We start from the raw sequence: 24,217 nt of genomic DNA on the forward strand, positions 1-24,217 counted from the left end.
CGTTAAACAGAACGAAAATTAGAGCGTTTTGTATGCCTTATAAAATGCGTATTTCTCATGAAAATTGTAATGATTTAGTGTGTTGAGTAAAATATTTACAAACTTCCCGCTTTTATAAATAACTAGAGCCTTTGTGCAATCCATACATATTCTATATCCATTTTTACACTACCTACAAAAATATAAAAAAAAATTCAGGAAAATTAAAACAACAGACTCATACGTCCAAATTATAGAGAAGCCAAACTAAACAAGGATGAAAACATCCTTTAAAGCAAAGCTTTGAAACGTTAGGATTAACGTACATTAACACTTATATAGTGTCAGAACTGAATATAAATGTTTAAAAGTCGAACGAAACAAAACTAAGTAAATCTGCTGAAAAACTGTATAAAGGATTTAGTTTAAGGACATATTTTTATATTTAGCACTGGATTATAGAGATGCTTCGCTTAAAACAATGTACTTTGTTAGACCTAGAAATTAATATTTCAAAAATCAGACCAATCTGATAATTTTATCACAAAAAATAAGTGTTAAGTAGTTAAAAAGCAATATGTTCAAAATGGACGTACGGACTTTCTGGTAACGATTATAGAGTTGCTTCGCTTTCTTACTCGTACCTAACTCCTATAGGAATTATCATGGAAAGTTTGAAATAGATAGGACAATTCTAACATACCTAAAATAACGGAAAGAGCTATCCGTTACGTACGTACAGACCCTAATTATAGAAAAGCTTCGCTTTTAAAAAAGAAAATGTTATAACAATATTAATTTTGTATTATCACAAAACATAAATAAAACAACAGAACTAAAAAATGTGAGAAATTACATTCATTACATAATTAAATATCACAATTTCAATAAATCCAGATACACATCTATTGTAGATTGAGGTTTCGGTTGGTATTTTATTTTTAATATCTGGATCATAAGGTCAACCAAAAGAGAGTTTAATACTATCAAAGAGCATTAAATACCAACTCTTACAAATAAATACAGCAATTGTGGTTTTATTATCACAAACAGCCTTGTAAAAAATCACTAATTAAAGTGTCTGTATGGATTTTATCTTAGCCTTTTCCTTTGGGCTAATCATTTATCTCAGGTAGTAAAGAGTAAAATTAAGAGGATAATTAAACTAAGCTTAAATATTGGTGGTATGAAGAGGAAGCCACAAAAATTTTGGTAGATTTTTCCACAAAATTTCGAAGATTTATTTGAAACTTTGCGGATTTTTTGTTGTGAATTTACAATTCATCCTTATCAGTTTCCTCTCCGCCCATATCTTCCTCGCCAGGGGGAGGAGCTCCACCCTGGTACAATTTGGCAATGATGGGCTGAACAATATCCTCCATTTCCTTCTTTTGTGCCTTAAGATCTTCAGCCTCAGCGTCAGAGTTCTCCTCAAGCCAAGCAATCTTCTCGTTGACAATTTCTTCAATCTTTTCCTTGTCCTCATCACTTAACTTGCCGCCGAGCTTCTCCTTGTCGCCCAACTGGTTCTTGAGGCTGTAGGCATAGCTTTCCAGCTCGTTGCGGGCCTCAACCTTACCCTTCAGCTTGGCGTCTTCATCAGCAAACTTCTCAGCATCGTTGATCATACGCTCGATGTCCTCGGGGGTAAGTCTGTTCTGGTCGTTAGTGATGGTAATCTTTTCCTTGTTGTTGGTTCCCTTGTCTTCAGCAGATACTTGCAGGATACCGTTGGCATCAATCTCGAAGGTGACCTCAATCTGGGGAACTCCACGGGGTGCAGGGGGAATGTTGGTCAGATCGAACTTGCCCAACAAGTGGTTGTCCTTGGTCATGGGCCTCTCACCCTCGTAAACCTGGATGGTGACGGTGTTCTGGTTGTCGGCGGCGGTTGAGAAGATCTGAGACTTCTTGGTGGGGATGACAGTGTTTCTGGCAACCAATTTGGTCATGACACCGCCAACAGTTTCAATACCCATGGTCAGGGGGTTGACGTCGAGCAGGACAAGTCCATCCGCATCCTGTTCACCAGAGAGTACACCAGCCTGAACAGCAGCACCATAAGCAACAGCCTCGTCGGGGTTAATACCTCTGGATGGCTCCTTACCATTGAAAAATTCCTTGACCAAAGACTGGATCTTGGGGATACGAGTAGAACCACCGACCAACACAATTTCATTGACATCCTTCTTGGTCATGTCAGCGTCTTCAAGAACCTTCTGGACAGGCTTCAGGGTACCACGGAAAAGATCCATGTTCAATTCTTCAAACTTGGCTCTGGTCAGAGTTTCAGAAAAGTCTTCACCATCCATGAGTGACTCAACCTCAACACGCACCTGGTGGGCAGAGGACAAAGCTCTCTTGGCCTTTTCAACCTCACGTCTCAGCTTCTGAACAGCGCGGACATCCTTTCTGAGATCCTTGCCCTTCTTTTTCTTGTACAGCTTGATGAAGTGCTCCATAACACGTTGGTCAAAGTCCTCTCCTCCCAAGTGAGTATCACCATTAGTGGCCACAACCTCAAAGACTCCATTGTCGATAGTCAGCAGAGAAACATCGAAGGTACCGCCTCCCAAATCAAAGACCAGAACATTCTTCTCGCCATCCTTCTTATCCATGCCGTAGGCAATAGCGGCGGCGGTGGGCTCGTTGATGATTCTCATGACGGTCAGACCGGCAATGACACCAGCATCCTTGGTGGCCTGACGCTGGGCGTCGTTAAAGTAAGCAGGGACAGTTACGACAGCATGGGTCACCTAAAAATACAATTTAAATTAATTTTGTAAAATTATTACTTGTATCTTTCAAAAACAGCAACATAAGATATCAAATTATAATTAAGTAGAAAAAATCACGAAACCTTTACTATAGGATAAATTCTAAATTATGAGGTTTGTCTATCATTATGTCTTTAGAATCTCATAACCTTAGGAAACGATTATTACTGCAAAGTTTAGAAGTTCAGAGAAGGAGGGATATGCTTATTCCCCCCCCCCCCCCCCCCTTACAAATAAGGTCCCTACGCAATAAATTTTAAATTTTCAGTTTATTTTTAATTGGTTTAAAAGTTTCCCACCACTATATTTTCATGAAAAAAAAAGTTTTGACAAATAGAAGCAACAAAAATATTAAAACCGCCTACCTTCTTGCCCAAGTAGGCCTCGGCGGTTTCCTTCATCTTGGTGAGGACCATGGCAGAAATTTCCTCAGCAGCGAAGGTCTTGGTACCCTGGCTGGTTTCAACCTAGAAAAAGCAAAGGTTACAAGATTTATAAAGGTTTTATTATCTAAAGGTAATCTAAGTAAATTCCTCTACTTTTCATATAATTAATAAATATTTTGTTATGGTTTTATCAACCACTGAATAAACTGAAATCTTCATTTTAGATAGCTTCTCATAAGATGAATAATTTGATCGTTTTAAATCTATATTTGTTGTAGCTTTAGGCAATCTTAACATCCATTAAACCCACTCCCCCCATATACCCTCAAAATTAGAGCCCATAGATACTAAAAGCGTAGCCGCCATCATGATAAACGCTGGAAAAAAAGTTCTTGAAAATATAAAAATGTAATTTAAATTGGGAGCTATAAAATCTATTTTAAAATTTGCTTACCTGAATATGGGGCTTAGACTGCTTCTCGAACACCTTGAAGGGGAAGTACTTGACATCGCTCTGAACAGTCTTGTCGGACCACTCTCTGCCGATCAGACGCTTGGCGTCGAACACGGTGTTCTCGGGATTGGTGGTCAGCTGATTCTTGGCGGCATCTCCGATCAGTCTAAACATATATAATTATAATATGAAGTAGTAGGATATCTGTTAGAATGCAGAGGAGGGGAACAAAACTACATACTAGACTGGATATTTAAAGTAAAAGATTTACATCTAGAGAAGTACAAAGAGAAATAGAAGTAAGACATAATTGTATGTTACTTATTAGTCCTTAATCTACAATTATTCTTTCCCTCCCTTGCATTTAGGTTCGGTATAAAAATGAGTAAAATAAAAAAAATCTTACAAAACAAGGAATTTAATACACAATACAAATATAAAGGCAAGTCATTTCTAAGCGATCAGTACATTAGATAAAAACATATTCAAAAGTATAAAATTTATACCTTTCGCCATCAGCAGTGAAAGCAACATAGCTGGGAGTAATTCTGTTACCCTGGTCATTAGCGATAATCTCAACTCTGCCGTTCTTAAACACCCCAACACAAGAGTATGTAGTTCCCAGATCAATACCGATAACGGTTCCAACATCGTTATCCTTCTTGTCCTCGGCATCGCCGAAACACACGGCGGCAACCGCTAATAACAACGCCAATCGCTTCATGGTTGAATATGTGTTGGTTTAATTTAATAAAGTCTTTTGTATAACACGTATTTAATAGAACACTAAGGCCTCGCTCCACGTACTAAAACACAATCTCTTTATACTATAACATGAACTTTGATGGTTGAACTATGAAAGTGAAATGTGGCAGATATAAATTTCACCGGCCTATTTAAGAAGCTGTCTTGTGTCTCTAGTACACGTCATGTATGAGTGCGCAGGCGCAACTCTAGCAGACGACTACATTTGGACGTCAGCGCGGAAATCTATCTGAATTTGGGACACAACTTTAAATATATTTTGTCTCACAATAAGAACTGTTATTTATTGTATTTTTTCAAAACAAGCGACTTAGTTTCTAGGGGTTTTTCATTCAGGGGTGATTGAAAGGCCTTAGAAAATTCACGAAATAAAGAAGTCGTGAGACAGAGCCCTTTCTGTCAAATTAACACTCCCTCCCCCAACTAGCAGGGGCGTTTAAAACACTTTGTCGGGGGGAGGGTTCATTTTTATGGGGAGATGGGTAGTAAAAATGCACATTTTGGATGTAAAATAACTTAAAATTTAGTCCCTCTTGGACTCAAATGGCATTTTCTATATAAATTCGAAAAATAAAACAAAAGCTGTTTCCATATCTAGGAAGTTCCCTTAGAACCCATACACTTAATGACGTTTGTGTGCTTTATAGATATGAAGAGCAAGGACAGAGGGAGGTAATCTTATTGTATTTTTTTTATTTCATGTGGTTAAAAAGGGAGGTTAAAAAGTTCAATGGGGGTAAACACTAAGCGTCGTAAATTTTTTTTTCATGGAATGTTGATGCAGTAACTTTTAAAAAGGTAATTAAATAATAATTCATTTATAAAAAAAATTATTTTATTATAAATTATCAATAGTAAAAGCATAAAATCTGTCAATTCTTGCATAGGGCAGAATTCCGTTGGAAGATGACATTATGATATTTATATTATACGCAGCATTTATTACAACTTTAAAACCATAATTACGTGACAACCATGCACTGGACCGATTTTAGATTTGTCAACAGATTTAAATTTATTACAGCCAGGACTTATTTTTTGCTACCTTGGACGACTAAATCGGACAAGGAATAGCTAAATACGATATTTTTAAACTTTACTTCTATTTTATGCATTTTTATCATGTCTACAACTTTAGAATCATCGTTAAGCAACAACCACTGGACCGATTTTAGAATGGTCAATGGATTTGAATTTATTACGACCAGGACTTATGTTTTGCCACATTGGACAACTAAATCGGCCAAGGAATAGCCGAATACGGTATTTTTAAACTTCACTTCTATTTTATGCATTTATTCTCATGTCTACAACTTTAAAGTCATCGTTATGCAACAACCACTGGATTGATTTTAGATTGGTCAACGGATTTGAATTTATTACGGCCAGGACTCATTTTTTCCACCTTGGACGACTAAATCGACCAAGGAATAGACAAATACGATATTTTTAAACTTAACATGAAAAAAATGTGGGTTGATTATTTTAATCTGCCGAATCTGGCCAAAATTGGCCAAAATTGGCCAAAATCCGGCCGGCCAATAACAAAAACATCTTGCTAATACTGTTTCAATTTGGTTACACTTTTAGGGAAGATTTATAAATGTCTTAGGGTTGGTTTTAGGCTTTGTTACTGACCTCCATCAGACTCCCCAAGAGGATAAGGATCAAACAACTAGTATTCTAATATTGTAGCTTCTAAAATCCTTATTTCTGAACCGATTTTTAAAAAATAAAGGTCTAGCAGCACAGTTATGGGACCTGGAAAACGATTAAAGCAATCCTTATATGCGTAGATTGAATCATAACAAAGATATTTAAAACTGCATGAAGATTTAGGGTTAGCAGAGTTATACAAAAAAAATTACTATCAAGGAAATAAACTTTTTTAGATAAATGGCAATTAAAATCCTGAATTGTATTATAAAAGGTAATTGCTGCACTATCATTTCAAATGTTTTATTGATTTTAGTGGATATTGACTGCACTTAGTAAACACCCCTTTCTCCCGTGTATTGTTTTATTATTTTGGTCATTTAAATACTTTCTTGGAGTTAAAAAAATCATTTAAATATACAAAAACAATTAGGCATATCGAAAGAACTAGAAAAATTCTTTGTGCTCAAAAAAATTATTTCTATCTTCGCGTCAACCAAATCCAAAATTTGGGGCCAAAAATAAAAAGATTGCCGAACAGCTCAATTCTTAGTCTACGTATCCTACGTGAACTCTTGCCATTGGTTTACGTGTCCGGAAGGCTGTCTGCTTATTGGACAAATTCTTACCTCTCATTGGTCAAAATATTACGAAATGTCAAATATGAGACTTCCTATTGGTTACATTGCTCTTACAAGACTCTTTTTGATTTGTCCTTTGAAAACTTTGTCCAATCTGATTGGTCAATTACAACCTCCCTAGAAACTGGTCGAACCTTCTGCAGAATCATAGAATGTAAACAAATGACGAAATAGAATAATAATTGATGAAATTTTTAGGAAAATTGTGAGATGAAACGAATTTTTTCTAAAGATGCGCAATTTTGATTGTATATTTTCTTGTTTTCGTTAAGTTTATTTTTTTAAGTAATAGGTAGATATAAACTAATTTTTTAAAGTAAGATTTTATAATTATGAGTCATTTTTTTCTTGATTTAAGGTGAATCAACCTACCTAGCTAACTTACATTTTTCTTTAAAAGTGAAATTTGATAGAAATGGTATATCATATACGTTTTATTTTATTCAGATTTAAAAGTGTTAAAAAACATAAGATCGATCTAAATAAAAGTAATTGTTTTATCGTACGTTCGAAAAGACAGCTTTAGATTGTCGACAAATCTACTCGTTAAATCAATGTTCTTATTTTACGTCGTCTGTCTGTCTGTTTGGTCGGTCATACGCACGCTATTATGTTTTTTGTCATCTGCTATTAATATATTTAGCCGATTTTGCTGTTAAAAGTGTTTCGAACTTATGGTCGAGCATATCAAGTATTCAGTTTATCTGTCTCTGTCATTCTTCAAGTACTAAAATATATGTATCCTATTATATAAAGTAGTAAGCGTTTTTTGTCTGTCCCGAAGGATCTCGCTAACCGATGAAACGATTTTGTTCTCCTTTACAGTGAAGCTTTTCATAGGTCCTGGGAAGGTTTTTAACTATTTTTGTGGAGGGTGTCTTTACCCCTCTCCACTCCAAAAAATATTTTTTACCCTTTTGAAACTCGAATATAAAATGGGATGGAGTCGACTTTTCCCCCTCCTCCTTTAAGTGCCCCTAGAGTCTTCTAGGGGGCATAGCCGCTAGAATTTACATAAGGTTTCATAGTTTTTTTTAATACCTTTTATCTTTATTTTAAATTTACCTCCTCTCTTTAATGGCCATGATCATCTGCTTCTACAAATCACTTTGTCCACATGCATGTTCATTAATTATATTGTTGTGCTTCGATGTTTTTAGATGTTGACATCCTTGCTCTCGGATTAAAATGGATGAGCCAATGGATATTAAATTAAAATACATCCCTAATGATTATAAATAAATTTAGCCCTTCTGTAGATTAGAAGGGTTAAAAACTTTAAACGTTTGGAAACTGAACAAGTTTTGAACATACCAATCAAGATCTAGTTAACGTTAACTTGCCCAAATCTTCTATACTATTACCTACTATTTTCAGAAGAAAAGAATACCTACAGAACAAAACACAGAAAATACACAAAAATGTCGTTGAATACGGCCCACGCAAACGGCGGTGTATTGATACACGCGGGCGAGAGCATCATCCTGTTTTGTGACAACGTCGAGATAGAATTTTCAGGACAGGACAGCAAAGAATTTAAAGGTAATTTTTTTAACAGAGAGCGAGAGGACAATGGGCTGTAAATAACACTAGTCCCTAAAGTTTTATAACAACGTTTTCTTATTTGTGGACTTTGTTTTGATTGGTCGATTCATTCAGTTGAATGTTCAAACGTTTCAACTGATTTTAATCTACAGAAGGAGCAAATTTGTGTATTATCATTGGGGATGTACATTGTACATTAATTTATCGGTCATTGTCTTATCCCTGTAGATCCCTGATTTTTTTTATATTTTGTTTATGAAGATCCCGCTGACAACTATCTGGAACGATTCATTTTATGTAAGATTCAAATAAGTTTAGGGATGGGTTTAGGCTATTTTATTATGAATTAATGTCCTGGGATTTTCCCCTTCTTAAATGCTAGCATTAAAATTAAATTAATGGAATATAGGGTTTTCAAACAGTATTTGTTCTTATTCCACCATTCCTCATTTTATGATTATACGGATTTTATATCTATAAAAGATTGTTTATTAAAACTGCCGTATAAAAAGTATAATCTTTCTAATATATTCAATGCTTACCTTTATTTATCAAATTTTACGGAACCGGATCAAATACATTTCTTGAAACTATCCCTTTGTATTAATCAGTGTTTCGGAGCCGGAGCCGGGAGCAGCAACATTTTTGGTGAAGCCGGAGCCGGATCCGGAGCCGTATTTTTCGTTAAAAACGGCTCCGGCTCCGGATTAGCTAAAAATGATTTTTTAAAGTAATATTATAATTTGGCAACGGTCTATTTTCATATAATAAACTGAAAAACTATTGTTACTTAACAAATAGACACACATCCTTCTACTTTTATTTAGCTTTAATCAAATAAAAGCAAAATATTTTATATTATTTATTTAATTTTATCAAATTCAATAATGAAAAAAAATTGATATATTAATTTTAAGGTAGGAGCCGGAGCTGGAGCCGGAGCCGCATCAAAATTATACGGCTCCGACAACCTGGTATTAATGCAACAATTGAAATCAATTTTAAGAGATGTAATTTTATATTTCACAGCTTATTTTCCAAATATTCATGGATTTCTTATTCCAAATAATAAACCTAAACTATTATATTGAAAGAAATATATACCTTCAGATTTTTTTAACGCTTTGTAATATTTTAGGAACCAAATCCGGACGGCTGTATCTGACCACCCATCGAATGATTTTCAATAACAAGAAACAAAGTGATGCTATGCAGTCATTTTCATTTCCATTCATCAGTTTGAAGGTGAATTGGAGAATTGATTAGCAAATCAACTATTTACTTTTGCATTATCCTCCTACTATATAAAGTACCTAGTAAGTTTTTTTTGTCTGTAACGAAGGATCTCATTAACCGCTGAATCGCTATGATTCTCTTTTACAGCGAAGCTTATAGGTTCAGAGAAGGTTTTTAACTATTTTGGGGGAGATTATCTCCACCCATCCAATAAAAAACATAACACAATAAAAAGGGAAGATATAGGTTTAGGTAACTTATCCCATTAAATATAAGTAATACTTTGAGCTATCTTTTTTCGACTTTAGTATGGGGACTACTGATAAATCTACTATTGGCCTAGATGTTTTATCTCGGAGTCGTTATGTAACCCTTATCCTTATCAAAATTATATTTGTGTGTGCGCGTCTGTTTTATACTTTTCCTCTTTAAAAACGATTGATGCCGATGCAATGTCGATATGGAACGATATAAGTTTTCAAACAGTATCCAATGTTATGTTTTTTTTTAATTTAAATTATTTAACTTTATAATTTAATTATATCAATAAATTAAACTATTTACCTACCTATAGTATTTCATCTTTTATTAAGATACACGTCATTCTTAATGAAATAAATGATTTAACAAATAAACTTTTCATAAATCATATGTTTTATTAAAACGTGTCACTTTTAAATAAAGATAAGTTGTTTCATCTTTGTTTGTTTTTAAAGAAATCACCTTTACTTATACACATACATGTATTACTTATTTGCTCCTCTTTTTCTTATGGTCCTCTCTTTTTTCATTTAAAGAATTTATTTAAAATACTAGGTAACTTATGAGATTTGGATATTTGTACTCTCTTTGTATTAAGCTCTTAGGTGATTTAAAACAAGAAGATTTAATTTCTTACTTTAATTTAGGACGTCGAATTGGAACAGCCCATTTTCGGGGCTAACTACATCAAGGGGAAGGTGAGGAATACTCCCCAACTCAGCAACTTTGTGGGGGAGGTCAAGTTCAAGCTCCACTTCAAGTCAGGAGGTGCCATTGATTTTGGACAGGCCATGCTAAAGGCTGCACAGATGGCTTCAAGGTTGGATTTAGTGATAAAAATCTTTTCCAGTATGGCTTCGAAACCGATTAATATCTGCTGGATTAGAACAGGTTCTCAGACATATTGAAACATTATGTATAGCACCGTTTACAATTTTTCCCGAATATTCATATTAAAAATCATAAAATTAAAACTAGTAAAAGATGCGATAAAAAACTATTTCCTGTTCAATTTTGCGTAAATTCATTTAAAGAACGTTAGTTCAGAAGCTACCTACCTAAAAAATTTATAAATAGCGCACCAACAATAGATTTGTGTGTTTAGAAAATACAGAAAGTACTTACCTAGGTACCTATTGTAAGATATAAAAAGAATTTCATTTAAATAAATAAAACAATAGAAAAATAACAGACTAAAAATTAACAAATACCTGTACCTAGAGAAAGCGACGGAATAGTTATTATGAAAATGCATCATTATATATGAGTTATTTTAGGAATGTTGTGAATGATCCCCCGCCACCCTATACGCCTCCTACAAGTGGATGGTATGCAGCCCCTCCCCCTGCATACACTCCGCCCCCAGAAGGGTACCAGGTAGTAACTTTCGTTCAAATATTTTCTTTTGAACATGTGTCTTAATAATCATTAGCGGCTACGCCCCTACTTGAGGAGGGGGGAGTTGAATACTAAAACTCATTTTTTTTTTATTTTAGCCAACCCAACCTCACCCACCTCCCACCCTAACCCAAACCACATTAAAAAAAATTTTTGTGGCCGGTGCATTTTTTAAGGGCGATTTCTCAGAGGAGGGTGATGGTAGCTCCCCCAAAATAGCAATAAACCTTCCCGGGACCAATAAGAAGCTATCCTGTTAAGGAGAACCCGATCGGTTAAGCGGATAGTGAGATCCTTCGGTACAAACACACAGACAAACAGACAGACATACTGTTACTTTATAATAAGGATTTTTTACCGAGTGATTATTATTAAATCCACATGATTATCCTTTTACTTACCTATGAAGTTGAGGTTTTGCTTTTTTTATGCCCTTTTTGAAAAAAGGAATATCCTAAAACTTGAATCATTATTTAAAACAAATAGAAATTGTCATGATTACAGCTCCAGCGGCCGCGACCCCTGAATCTATGGATGCTTAGGAAAGATGATTTAAAAAAGGCCTTAAATAATAAATAATCTTAGATAAGGGTTAGAGATTTCATATAATTGCAAAAAAAACTAACTTGCTTAGGTACCTACCTAAAAATGTAAAAGGATACAAATTAAAATGTTTTTCAGGGTTGGGTGCCTCCTACCCATGTTTTCCCAGATCATCCTCCAGCAAATTCAGTGTTCATGACGGATGCACCACCCCCATATCCAGGTACACATCTTCAGGGACACTAGACCCCAAAGTTTTATAATAAAGTTTTCTTATTTGTTACCTTAAAACTTTGATCATTAGGTAATTAAATTTTTATAATTGCAGAAGGTTTAATTTGTGTATCCTCATTGGGGATATACATCAATTTATCGACCATTCTCTTACACATTTAGATCCCTGACACATTTCCCTATTTCAGCAACTGCAATACTTTGCTTTCTAGTTTTCCAAATCCTATTTTCAGCGGTGTATATTCTGATGTTCTTGATGTTGTGCGCCCCTAATTTTTTTTACTATCGGCTGCGCTAGCATATTAGTGCTTTGTACTGGGAGGTGGGAAAGGGAGCAGAACAAATTTATATTTTTTTGTGGAATTATACCGTCGATTTTGAAAGTTGGAATGAATCAATTATCTATTGTCTTATAATCTTTCTATCCTTTAAAGTATAATAATTTTGGGTTTTTAAATCTATGATTTAAAAAAATATAGGGGTAGGTATCTAAATGTCGAAAGTCTAATTCTTTTTTTATTCTAGGTATAACTGGATACCAGGGGTATAGAACTGGAGACTCAATGGGAGCTGGCGGCTTTGTGGCTGAGCCTAGCTACAACGGTCAACCTGCCCAGGTAAACAAAACTATATTATATATTTAACCTAGTCTCTGTTTTACTTCTGAGATAGGTTCTTCAAAAGGTAGAACCGGTTTAATTCTTTTTAAATATTGAAATTAAAAAAGGTTTATCTACATAAGTTATTATACCTATAGTCTTTGAAGATTTTACCTACAGTTAATATTAAACGATTTTTACAAAAATATTATGTTATATTGCGACTACCCGTTAGCCGTTTAACCGATTCTTTTCAAGAATAATTAACTACCTACCAACCTTTTTTTTTAAAAAAAGGGCATCAGTTTTCTTTCATGAAAACTATTCTTTTTTTTATAGGTTCAGGTTGGATACTATGATCCTAATAATCCTCAGCATGCCTTTGTTCCACCCCCTGCATATCAGGTTCCAATTTCAACTTATTTTTCAAAAGTGGGACACCTGCTTTATTCTAAAAAAACTTTAAAGAAAAGCTTTTCTATTTTTAGGGTCGGTCCGTCCGTCCGGGACAGTTAGCTCTTTTAAACATGATGGAATTTTCCTGTTGATTATAAACTTTGCATTGTGATTCCTATAAGAGTTAGACACGATTTAGAAAGCGCAGCAACTCTATTATCATTACCAGAATGTCCGTACGGTCGTCTATTTTAAACATGTTGATTTTTTTACCTACTTTTTTAACAACAAATTTTTATGTGATCTGATTTTTGGTATACTGATTCCTGGGACATTAAAGTATATTACATCGAAGCAACTCTATAATCAAGGCCTGAAAATGTTAGAATGTCCTTAACCAGTGTCCTGTATTTATGAAGTTCTGCAACAAATTTTCTGGTATTATCCTCTTAGGATTTTTTCTTCAATGTTAAAAATTTTGGTCCTCCCTCTCCTCCCGAACTATGACTCTGGCCGCGGCGCTCGGCCTCCTAGCCAATAACTTATCTAACCAAAAAGTCAAACTTTTATCTTTCCTAATATATCCTTTTATTCATAGGAGCCCGTATCAGCTGGTGGTAATAAGAAAGATGACTGATCAACTCATTAAGACAAACATATTTATGTCTTCATGTTTTGAATATATTCGTACCAAAAGGGGGGGGGGGCGAAAGTGACACTTTTTGAAACCAAAACTAAGAGTCAACAAAGGAACTCAACTAAAAAAAGGGTTACAGGTCTGAGATTTTGCATGGCAGTTGCTTTATAGGGGTACAATATGGAACTGTGAAGAAACGGCGGCGCAACCGCCGAAAACCGCCGTTTCCCGCCGTAATTTTTGTTGCCTTTTCTCGGCGGTTTTCGGCGGTTGCGCCGCCGTTTCTTCACAGTTCCATATTGTACCCCTATAAAGCAACTGCCATGCAAAATGTCAGACCTGTAACTCTTTTTTTTAGTTGAGTTCCTTTGACTTTTAGTTTTGGTTTCAAAAAGTGTCACTTTAGCCCCCCCCCTTTATATACCTGTAATACCTATATCATTGTCGTCTTGTATGTTCTATAACTTATAATGTATTTATTCCTAATTAAAAAGACTTAAGTGGGGAAAATATTGAGACAATTGCTTAACTTGCTTAACAACATTTATCTTATGAGACCTAGTCACTATAACTATTTTAAAGATTGCAATTTACTTTTTGTGTATTGTTTCATAGTTATTTTTTACACGGACACGTAAACAAAAGGTTTCGTTGAATTCCTTTTGTATTGGCCCTAACAACGGGCCATAGGTCTGAGCCAATAACTAAGGTATTAAACTAATAATTTTATTTACGTCTCTTACGGAAAATTTCTATTAATTAATAAACTATATCAATCATATTTCTTCATGGTTTGAAACCGATTTCCAGTCGAAAGGAAGAGGATTCTGGCATTCAAAGTAAAGATTTTTCCAATTCTCGTTTATATTCTTCCATTTTGCTACATGTTATACCTAAATAAATGGGTTAGGAGTAGTGTATGTTTCATAATTGATCATTATGTTTTATTTTCATATTGTGTATTTTAAAAAAAAAATGGTAAACTAAGTTTGGAAAATTTTGCAATAAACAAAAATAGTTTTTTTTTGATAATATTAAGCAAAGAAAAAAAATATACATTATAATTTAATTGAAATTAGATTTTAAAAGTATTCTGAAATGCCATCGCTTTTGCATATAATCAATTAAATCTATTAATAATTACTCTGATTTAGTTATGATTTTACTGTGATATAAAAAAAATTACAAAATATTTATAAAAAATGACCATGTAGCTTTATTCTTAAAATAAATCATATTTGTTATTTATTTTGATATATTTTATATTAAATTTGGAATTTAATATGTATATTTTCAGATTAGCTAGAAAAAGACTAATATTATTTTTTTTGTGATAAATTAAAATTTACATTTTGTCGATTTTAGAAGGTAAATTTTAATATCTATATTGTCTTCTTATTCTATCAATTTATTCTATTGAAAATCATAGTTTGAGGTTATTTCTGTGGAGATCTTAATTAACAGTGTTCACTATTTACAGTTTTGAAACAAGGATGACAACGTCCATAAGGGAAGTTGTAAAATCAGACGATAGGACCAATGAACATTAACACTTGTAGAAGAGTGTAAGAACTTAATAGGCACAATATTAAGGGGGGGGGGGGGGGTGCGTAATGACATCTGAACTTAAACAGTGAGCAAAATGGTCTAAATATTGAGCTGGATTCTTGAAAATTGGTACATGTTGAGGAATGGGACATTTATTTAACATTGTTAATTCAAGTAATCCCCAAAGTTTTATGACACATGCTGACACATTCCAATTTACTTTTTGTGTATTGTTTCATAGTTATTTTTTACACGGACACGTAAAGGAAAGGTTGCTTTAAATTCCTTGTGTATTGGCCCTAAACAAAGGTTTGAAAATAATAATTTTTTTACGTTTCTGTGGAACTAAAATCCTAATTCTTCATGGTTTGAAACAGGTTTCCAGTGGAAAGGAATAGGATTCTGGCATTCAAAGTAAAGATTTTTCCAATTCTCGTTTATATTCTTCCATTTTGCTACATGTTATACCTAAATAAATGGGTTAGGAGTTGTGTATGTTTCATAATTGATCATTATGTTTTATTTCCATATTGTGTATTGAAAACAAGGATGAAAACATCCATAAAAGCGAAGCTCTAGAACGATAGGACACACGGACATTAACACTTGTATAGTGTCAGAACTGATTAATCAGAATAAAATGAATAAGAGTCAAAGCAAAATTTTGAGTAAATTTGTTGAAAAACTTCTTGATACAGGATAATGTTTATAGACATACTTACATTTTTAGGACTTGATTTTAGATTTGCTTTGCTTATAATATTGTACTTTGTTGTCCCATGAATCAGTAAACCAAAAATCAGAACATTCGGATAATTAGATCACATAAAAATTTTTTGTTAAAAAAGTAAAAAATCAACATGTTTAAAATAAACGTACGAACATTCTGGTAATGATTATGGAGTTGCTACGCTTTCTAAATCATACCTAACTAATTCAGGAATCACCATGCAAAGTTTGAAATCGATAGGACAATTCTAACATGCCTAAATTAACAAAAAAGCTATCTGTCTCAGACGTACGGACGGACGTACGGACCGACCCTAATTATAGAAAAGCCTCGCTTTTAAAAAAATGGTAAATTAAGTTTGGAAAATTATATTTGCAATAAACAAAAATATTTTTTTTTGATAATAAAAAGCAAAGAAAAAAATTCTACATTATAATTTAATTGAAATTAGATTTTAAAAGTATTCTGAAATGCTATCGCTTTTGCATATAATCAATTAAATCTATTAATAATTACTCTGATTTAGTTATGATTTTACTGTGATATAAAAAAAATACAAAATATTTATAAAAAATTATCATGTAGCTTTATTCTTAAAATAAATCATATTTGTTATTTTGATATATATTTTATATGTGGACTTTAATATGTATTTTTTCAGATTAGCTAGAAAAAGACATATTATTTTTTTTGTGATAAAATAAAAGGGGGGGGGGGGGAAATGTGGTGACTCGTGCCACGACATACCAGCAATTTTATTTTGGGTGCTACTCCCTTAGTTTTAGAGATAATTGGGTGAAATCTTTTGGGCTGGGTCACTAATTACCCCAACTAGAGGTATCTTTCCAAAAAAAACGGCGGCGGGTCCGCCGCTCCCGCCGTTCGCCGCCATTTTCCGCCGCTGCCAAAAAAAATTTTTTTATTGCATTTCTCGCCGAATTAGGCAATTTGGAATCATTTGAGACCATGTTATTTTTTTCAAAAATTTTTTCCCTTATAACCAACCCTGCGGGGGGATTTTTTTCAAATTCTCGTTTATCAAGGTATATCTTAAATTCAGTGCCTCTCCTAAGCTTTTAAAGATATTGAGACAAAACCTTTTGAGGTAGATCAGTAAAAAATATTTGAATAAAAAATGGCGGCGGTACCGCCGCTCCCGCCGTCCACCGCCATTTTCCGCCGCCGCCGCCAAAATTTTTTTTATTGCATTTCTCGCCGAATTAGGCAATTTGGAATCATTTGAGACCATATTATTTTTTTCAAAAATTTTTCCCCTTACAAGCCGTCCTGTGGGCGGCGGAAAATGGCGGTGGATGGCGGGAGCGGCGGTATCGCCGCCATTTTTTATTCAAATATTTTTTTGCTGATCTACCTCAAAAGATTTTGTTTCAATATCTTTAAAAGCTTAGGAGAGGCACTGAATTTAAGATATACCTTGATAAACGAGAATTTGAAAAAAAAATGACCTAAGTCCCCCCGCAGGGTTGGTTATAAGGGGAAAAATTTTTGAAAAAAATAACATGGTCTCAAATGATTCCAAATTGCCTAATTCGGCGAGAAATGCAATAAAAAAAAATTTTTTTGGCAGCGGCGGAAAATGGCGGCGAACGGCGGGAGCGGCGGACCCGCCGCCGTTTTTTTTGAAAGATACCTCTAGTTGGGGTAATTAGTGACCCAGCCCAAAAGATTTCACCCAATTATCTCTAAAACTAAGGGAGTAGCACCCAAAGTAAAATTGCTGGTATGTCGTGGCACGAGTCACCACATTTCCCCCCCCCCCCCTTTACATTTTGTCGATTTTAGAAGGTAAATTTTTATGATCTTATATTGTCTTCTTATTCTATCAATTTTTTCTAATGAAAATCATTATCAATTGTGTTTAATTATTTAGTCTTGAAACAAGGATGACAACATCCATAAGGATAAACGAACTGACCAATAAATGACAAGAGAAATAGTAACCTAAATTGACAACAATTTTCCACTGTCAAAATATTCGCGTATTTTTACATTTCGTTTGAGTACCTTTGCTACTACGAAAAGAAGCGTGTTTTTGCAGGGAGGAATGGGACATTGGGCTGTTTATTAAAATTCACAATTTTTTATGATACCGTTTTCTGATTCGTTGGTTTAACTAATTTTGGGACTAATATAAATAGGGATGGGAATCCGTCGAATTTTTGGGCCGGATTCGGATTCCGGATTCTGAAAGAATCCGTCAAAAAAAGTGACGGATTCTTGCGGATTCCGGATTCTTATTTTTGGCGGATTCCGGATTCGGATTCCGGATTCTAGCAGTATTTTAAAAGGCCGTCCGTCACAGAGGGATAGCTTTTTTCGTTAATTTGTCACTATGTTACTTGGTTGAAGCCTTGATTTGTTTAAAGTGTTGACTTCCAGCATAACTAAAACATTTACATCACATTAGTAATTATTAAAATTTGTTATGTAGAAATTTTTTTTTTGTTCTTTGCGTTCAAACAGAGGGAGTTGTAAGAAAAAAGACGGTAATTTTAGCCTACCAATTTAGAATCCGGAATCCGCTATAAAAAACGGATTCCGGATCCGGATTCGGATTCCAAAATTGGCCGAAAATTGGGCGGATTCCGGATTCCGGATTCGGATTCCGGATTCGGATTCCCATCACTAAATATAAAACTTTTATTGTTTAGTTCATTAAGTTGAGTGCCCGAAGGTTTAAACCACTAATAAAATTGTAATCCAAAGAAGGGATAACTTTGTGTTTCATAATTGGGGTGTAAATCAATTTATCGGTCATTGTCTTATCCCTTTAGATCCCTGGCGATTTTGAGATTGTTTGTGTAGTTAGTTTTAATAAGTGTACAGAATATTATCATGTTGTAAGTGGGAGTTTAACAAGTGAAATGATTTGCACAGAGGCAAATATATGAAGAAAGTAAAAAAGTCTTTTACTTACGTACATCAAAAAACCTTCATTATTTTCTTGACTGACTTTGCCCCCTGAAGCCAAGGGACGAAGCCCTAGTACGGGTAGACCTTCCTCCCATAATAAAGTTTAGTGGGGAGGTTATTTTTTTTCAGGGGTATTTATTGAGCAATCAATTTTACATCCCCCCCCCCCCTTCCATACACACAAAATTACTTGCCATGAACTTTTTCATCTATAATACAAAGTAGAACGATGTCTGTCTGTCCGTCTGTCTGTCTGTCCCTTAAGATCTCGGTAACCACTGAACCGATCGGATTCTACTCTTCAGGGTATATACCTAGTGGTCCTGTGGTGGTTTTAGGCTATTTTCTTGGGGGGTGGGACACCCCCAACCCCCTAAAAACAAAAAAATCCCCCTCCCATTTTTTTTTTTTTTTGCTTAAGATTTCCTTGGTCCTTTAACGAATTTTGCCTTAATTTTTTTTAGCACCTCTTGGGGCAAAGCCCCTAGAGGCTAGGGGCGAAGCCGCTAGTGTTTAATAAATCATATGGGTGTAATGACGGTCATTTCACAATTTAATGAAAAGATTCGTATTTAAAACTAGAGCGCTGTTATGTTCTACTATGATCTTTGTATGCCTAAATAATCGAATTATTATTACTTGGATGTTGCACCAGAACATCATGTACTCTATTAAAGTGATGCTCGCAGCTGGCTAAATAACGATACTCTCATTTACCCCATCCCTTCCCCTTTTCCTGGATGAATGTACTGACCAATGAATAAGGTACATATTAGCAAGCTAAAATGACGACAAATTTTCCCCTGTCAACATATCCACGTATATTATACATCCATTGTCTAAATTTATAAGAAAATACCCGGAATAAGATAGTTTTTTACGAAGCAAGGTGTTCCTACAAACAAGTTAGGAATAAATAAAGTAGCATAACTTTATTTCTCATTCGAATCCGGTGGATAGGAACCGGTTCTCATTCATACGAAAAAACTATGTCTAGCATCGTATTAGATCCAGCTTTCTACGAATTAAGTTTTTATCTTATAATTGTACATTCTATGTCCGCGGAAAGCCGTTTATAATACGATACGAGAAATAACTATTCTCGTATTCATTCGAATCCGGTGGATAGGAACCGGTTCTCATCCATACGAAAAAAACTATGTCTAGCATCGTATTAGATCCAGCTTTCTACGAATATAAAAATGTACAATCATAAGATTCAAACCAGACTTTTTTAGCCCGTGACTTCGGCACCTCGGGGCTAAAAAACTGGTTTAAATCTTAGAAGTGTACAACATATAGCCGCGGAAAGCTGTTTATAATACGATGTGAGAAATAACTATTATAACGTAATAACATTACAGACGCACTAGGTAACGTTTTTAAAGTTTTCATTTTAAATCCATTTATTAAAGTAACAGGATCTTTATCTGTCTGTACCGAAGGATCTTGCTAATTGCTAAACCAAAACAGTTCAGCTTGTCATCAGCTTATAACAACAACTAAATTAATTCGGAAAAAAATCACGAAACCTGTACATGTTTTTCAGCTGCCGTTGGGGGGGGGGGGGGGGGGCAACACATAGTAGAATTGATTTGCCCCCAAAATATTATTGCAGATTTATTTGGTTTGTTGGTTATTATACCTTATTCCTGGCTTCTCATAGGGCCTGGGAAGGGTTGTAACTATTTTGAGGGAGTGTACGACCACTCACCATAAAAGAAAAAATCACACCTAGAAATTTTTAATGCTTTAAAAATTATGCTCTTTGCTACTTTTTATATTTAAAATGTATTTTCGGCACACCGCAAAGTGATGGGTGGCCGCAAAAAGAGAGAGAGTGGAAAAGAAAGAGAAAGTGCGAGAGATGAGAAAGAGCGAGAGAGGTTTCAGAGAATGAGAGAGAGAGAGGGAGATTCAAGATTAAAGAGAGCATGTTGGGTAATAAGCAAGTGAAGTTAGTCTTATTGTAAGTAATACCGAAATAGTTACAATACATGAGTTTAACAGTGAAAAATATAAAAACACATTTTAAAAATTAATAGTACGTGAATTTAATTTGCTTTATACAGTTAAATAATGATTAACAAAATCTAATTTTGACATAGTCATTGTAAAATAAAATACAAGTGTTTTATTTTGGTAATTTTTTACTAGTTTTATCTGATTTTTTTAACAATACAAATGTAGTTTCATTATTTTTATTTTTGAATATTTTCAAGCGATCAAAAATTTAAGTGATAAATTCTATAATATTTGTCTTACTTTAATTATATCTAGCGGCTGTGCCCCTAGCATCTAGGGTCTCTATACGAAGGCAAAGGGAAGAACAGTAAATACTAAATAGCCTAAAACTTCCCTAAGATTTAATCTAAATATCATTATAACATTAAAAAAACATATCCTTAAATGGAGAACTCAATAGGTTCAGTAGTTATTGAAATCTTAAGCTATTGACAAATAAAACTTTACTACTTAGGATAATAGGATTTCAGACAACCGAAACTTTCATTAAACTTCCTTTGTTTGTAAGTCTTAACGTAAGCAATGTTTATGGTATAAAATTTGCCTTTTTTCGGCCATGGCAGATCCCTTCATATTTAAAAGTAAAGCGCCTGGCATACCAGCTTGTTAATATCAGTGATTAAATTCAAATTATCTAAAAAAATATTTCGATGTTTTTAATTATGTTTTAGCAGATATTTAGTTCTCATAAAAAATTAGAAAAGAGAAAATATGCAAAAACTCCACGAAAATCACAAAACCTTAAAAAGTATCATCTTACATCTCTTGAAACATGACCGACTGACACACGGACAAAGCAATGTATAGATTAGATGCACATGCCATAGGAGTATTCACTAAAAATTGTAGCTGTCTATCTTTAATAGCAATTGAGAGAATCACATTTACCCCATAGCATTACGGACTGACTGACTGACGGACGGACATACAGACAGACAGACAAAGTTTATTATAGAGTAGCTTTACTACTAAAAATTGTCTATCACATGTAATACAAATTTAATGTGCTAGTCAGCAATTTTCTACTGAAAAAGAGCTTCAATAAAATTATATTTTTTTTTACTTTAGAAATTTATACAAGTTATCCAAGTTTTAATGTATACTTGCGGTTGCACTCCTAGCATCTAGGAGCTATGTATTTAAAGGAGTAAGGAAAACCAAACTTAGATTTAAAAATTATATAGCCTTAAACCTACCAGAAACTCTTAAGAAGCTTCCCTATAATGAAGAACTCTATCATTTCTGTAGTTATCCAAATCTTAAGCTACAGACAAAAAACACTTTCTTTATATAATAGGATTTGGAATATGTTTTTTTTTCACTTTAGAAATTTGGAGTCAAAAAAGTCAGTGCAAAATGTGGCTTTTGTAAATGGTTTAAAGGGTTTTTGGATTCTATCTTTTTATTTATCACATTATTTGTTTCATACACGTGACGACCCAGTCGAATTAAAATTTTTGGTTCTTGTATATTTATTTATTGCTTTTTACTAAACACGAACTTATTATATAAAATAGTAAGAATTTTAGATTGTCAAGCCACTCGAGTTCTCCATTTTAAAGAAACTTCTTTAATAGTTCCTGGGGTGATTTTAGGCTATTTATTTTTTTCTGCTGCCCCTTCCTCCCTCTCCAAATACAAATTCCCTAGATGGTATGGGCGCAGCTGCTAGTACAATATTCAAGTTACTTCGCTTTACTATGGTTGTTGTCATCCTTGTTTAATATCTGAAATTAGTATTTCAGTTTAATCTGCAATTGTAACATAAAAAAGATTTTTAATTCAATTTACTTGTAAAACATAAACCATTTTAATTGATCTTTTAAATACAGCAAATTTTTCATTAAAGCATATAGATATTAACCCTTTACAGTCGGGCCCCTTGCCGCACCTTAATCAGTCGGGGGGGGGGGGGGGGGGGGGCGTTCAACGCCCCCCCTTATTATCTCAGTTCCTATTAGAGCTAGAGGGCTAAATTTTTTTGTGCAAGTCCCCTGTTTGATAATGAATTTCCGACCTTTTATAAGTCTAAGTCAATTTTCGCTTCCTTCACCCTTTTAATTAACAACCTTTGTTTTTAGGTCTTATTTTACTTATAAATTTCAAACGGCTGTAATTTTCTTATTTTTGAAGCTAGAAGAAAATTTTTTTTCCAGAAAATGTTTATCTTTATGTAAATTTTACATTAGAAATATCAAAATATAAATTTCAGCGGCCGCAGCTGTACTTGGTACCTGTATTTTATATAAGGATGTACTACTAGAGGATTTTTTAGTATTTTGGTATGATAAAATGCTTTGTTTTAGTCAAAAAAATATTTTTGCTCTTTACCTGGATGACCCTGCCAGGTTTGCTGGCATCCTGTGCCCGCCAGGATGGAGATATTCAAAAAATTCCAACTCTTAGTTATGTGTCATACCCATACTTAAGAAGTCAAGCAGTTTGGGCTCTTCATCTTTCACACACAGAAAATGAGATAGAAAAAACCGGATGGGGGGGCGTTCAACGCCCCCCCCCCCCCCGACCGTTAAGGGTTAAACTAGTGGTTTCGCCTCTATCCTTTAGAGGGGCTTTGTCACAAGAGGTAATTTAAAAAAAGTGGTGGTGCAGCACCAATGTTTTAATTACATGCCTCAAAAAAACACTAGTAGTGGTGGTACAGTACCAATGTGTTTATTAGATGCATCATCCAAAAAAATAAAGGGAAGGGGGATTTTTTTTGGGTTTTTTTTGGTGGGGGGGGGGGGGGGTTCGGGGTGTCCGACCGCCCTAGAAAATAGCCTAAATCCACCAGAGGACAAGCAGGTATAATATTTTCTGAAGAGAAGAATTTTTTTTACGTCCGTAACAAAAGTAGACTTTATTGTTGGTTTAAAAAAGTGGCTTTAAAGCTGTACCTAATTATTTTTTTTAACTGAATAGACAATTTCCCAGGAATTGAATAATAATGCTTAGCTAGCAAAAGAAATCAATGAAAACCAGTTCTTAAATCATTTAATTGTTATGACGCAAGCAAACTTAAAATGGTGTTCTAACAATCTAGATAAAGTTTAAATTACCTCCGAATAACCAAATTTTTTTTAAAAACCAAAAATAGTTAAGTTTTTGTTAACCATTTTATAAGTGCACTAGTGGCTGCGACCTTAGCATTTAGGGTCTCGGTTATTGGTTGTAATAGAAAAGGGTAGAAAGATGGCCTAAAACCATCCCAAAACTTTTTTAAAAAATCATTTAATTTGTATAAATCAAGGCTTTTCTACATGATGTTTTTGTTTGTCTGTTCATAGAATCATCCTATCTTTTCAAAACTTTGTAAAAAGTACAATAAACGGAAAAATATTAACTAGGAAGCGTTTCAGAAATCGTTATTGTAAAACTTTGGGGACTTAATAAACAGCCCAATGTCCCCTCCCTCCTTGGATTTATAGCTTTATTTAATCTTATATTCATCCCCAATTTATCATAAATATAAT

The 24,217-nt window shown here is 34.2% G+C and overlaps 3 protein-coding genes across 6 annotated transcripts in view; 2 read left to right on the plus strand and 1 right to left on the minus strand.

Moving 5' to 3' along the window:
- LOC145328821 (uncharacterized) overlaps positions 1-24,217 on the plus strand; it is a 323,279-nt gene that overhangs the window by 190,022 nt on the left and 109,040 nt on the right. The gene's annotated exons all lie outside the window — the stretch shown is intronic.
- Hsc70-3 (heat shock protein 70 cognate 3) lies at positions 763-4,700 on the minus strand. The gene is made up of 4 exons (XM_080172725.1): positions 4,103-4,700; positions 3,597-3,762; positions 3,122-3,223; positions 763-2,735 (listed from the first exon to the last, which is right to left on the minus strand). The coding sequence occupies exons 1-4, from the start codon at positions 4,318-4,320 to the stop codon at positions 1,254-1,256; spliced, it is 1,968 nt and encodes a 655-aa protein (XP_080028851.1). The 5' UTR covers positions 4,321-4,700; the 3' UTR covers positions 763-1,253.
- On the plus strand, positions 8,080-13,507 carry Wbp2 (WW domain binding protein 2). The gene is made up of 8 exons (XM_080171046.1): positions 8,080-8,200; positions 9,342-9,448; positions 10,348-10,520; positions 10,978-11,077; positions 11,780-11,864; positions 12,401-12,492; positions 12,814-12,879; positions 13,469-13,507. Exons 1-8 carry the CDS (start codon positions 8,080-8,082, stop codon positions 13,505-13,507), a joined length of 783 nt encoding a protein of 260 aa, XP_080027172.1.

Source organism: Acartia tonsa, chromosome 9, assembly GCF_053477335.1.
Source record: "Acartia tonsa isolate MP-2025a chromosome 9, ASM5347733v1, whole genome shotgun sequence".
NCBI classification, from domain to species: Eukaryota; Metazoa; Arthropoda; class Copepoda; order Calanoida; family Acartiidae; genus Acartia; species Acartia tonsa.

Bases quoted from the DNA above. Each gene is read 5' to 3' on its own strand.
- Hsc70-3 (XM_080172725.1), bottom strand. From the start codon at position 4,320: ATGAAGCGATTGGCGTTGTTATTAGCGGTTGCCGCCGTGTGTTTCGGC. The intron at 3,763-4,102 runs GTATAAATTTTA...ATATATGTTTAG, and splicing joins TTCACTGCTGATGGCGAAAG to ACTGATCGGAGATGCCGCCA. The intron at 3,224-3,596 runs GTAAGCAAATTT...TGCTTTTTCTAG, and splicing joins AGTCTAAGCCCCATATTCAG to GTTGAAACCAGCCAGGGTAC.
- Wbp2 (XM_080171046.1), top strand. From the start codon at position 8,080: ATGTCGTTGAATACGGCCCACGCAAACGGCGGTGTATTGATACACGCG. The intron at 10,521-10,977 runs GTTGGATTTAGT...GAGTTATTTTAG, and splicing joins GCTGCACAGATGGCTTCAAG to GAATGTTGTGAATGATCCCC. The intron at 11,865-12,400 runs GTACACATCTTC...TTTTTATTCTAG, and splicing joins TGCACCACCCCCATATCCAG to GTATAACTGGATACCAGGGG.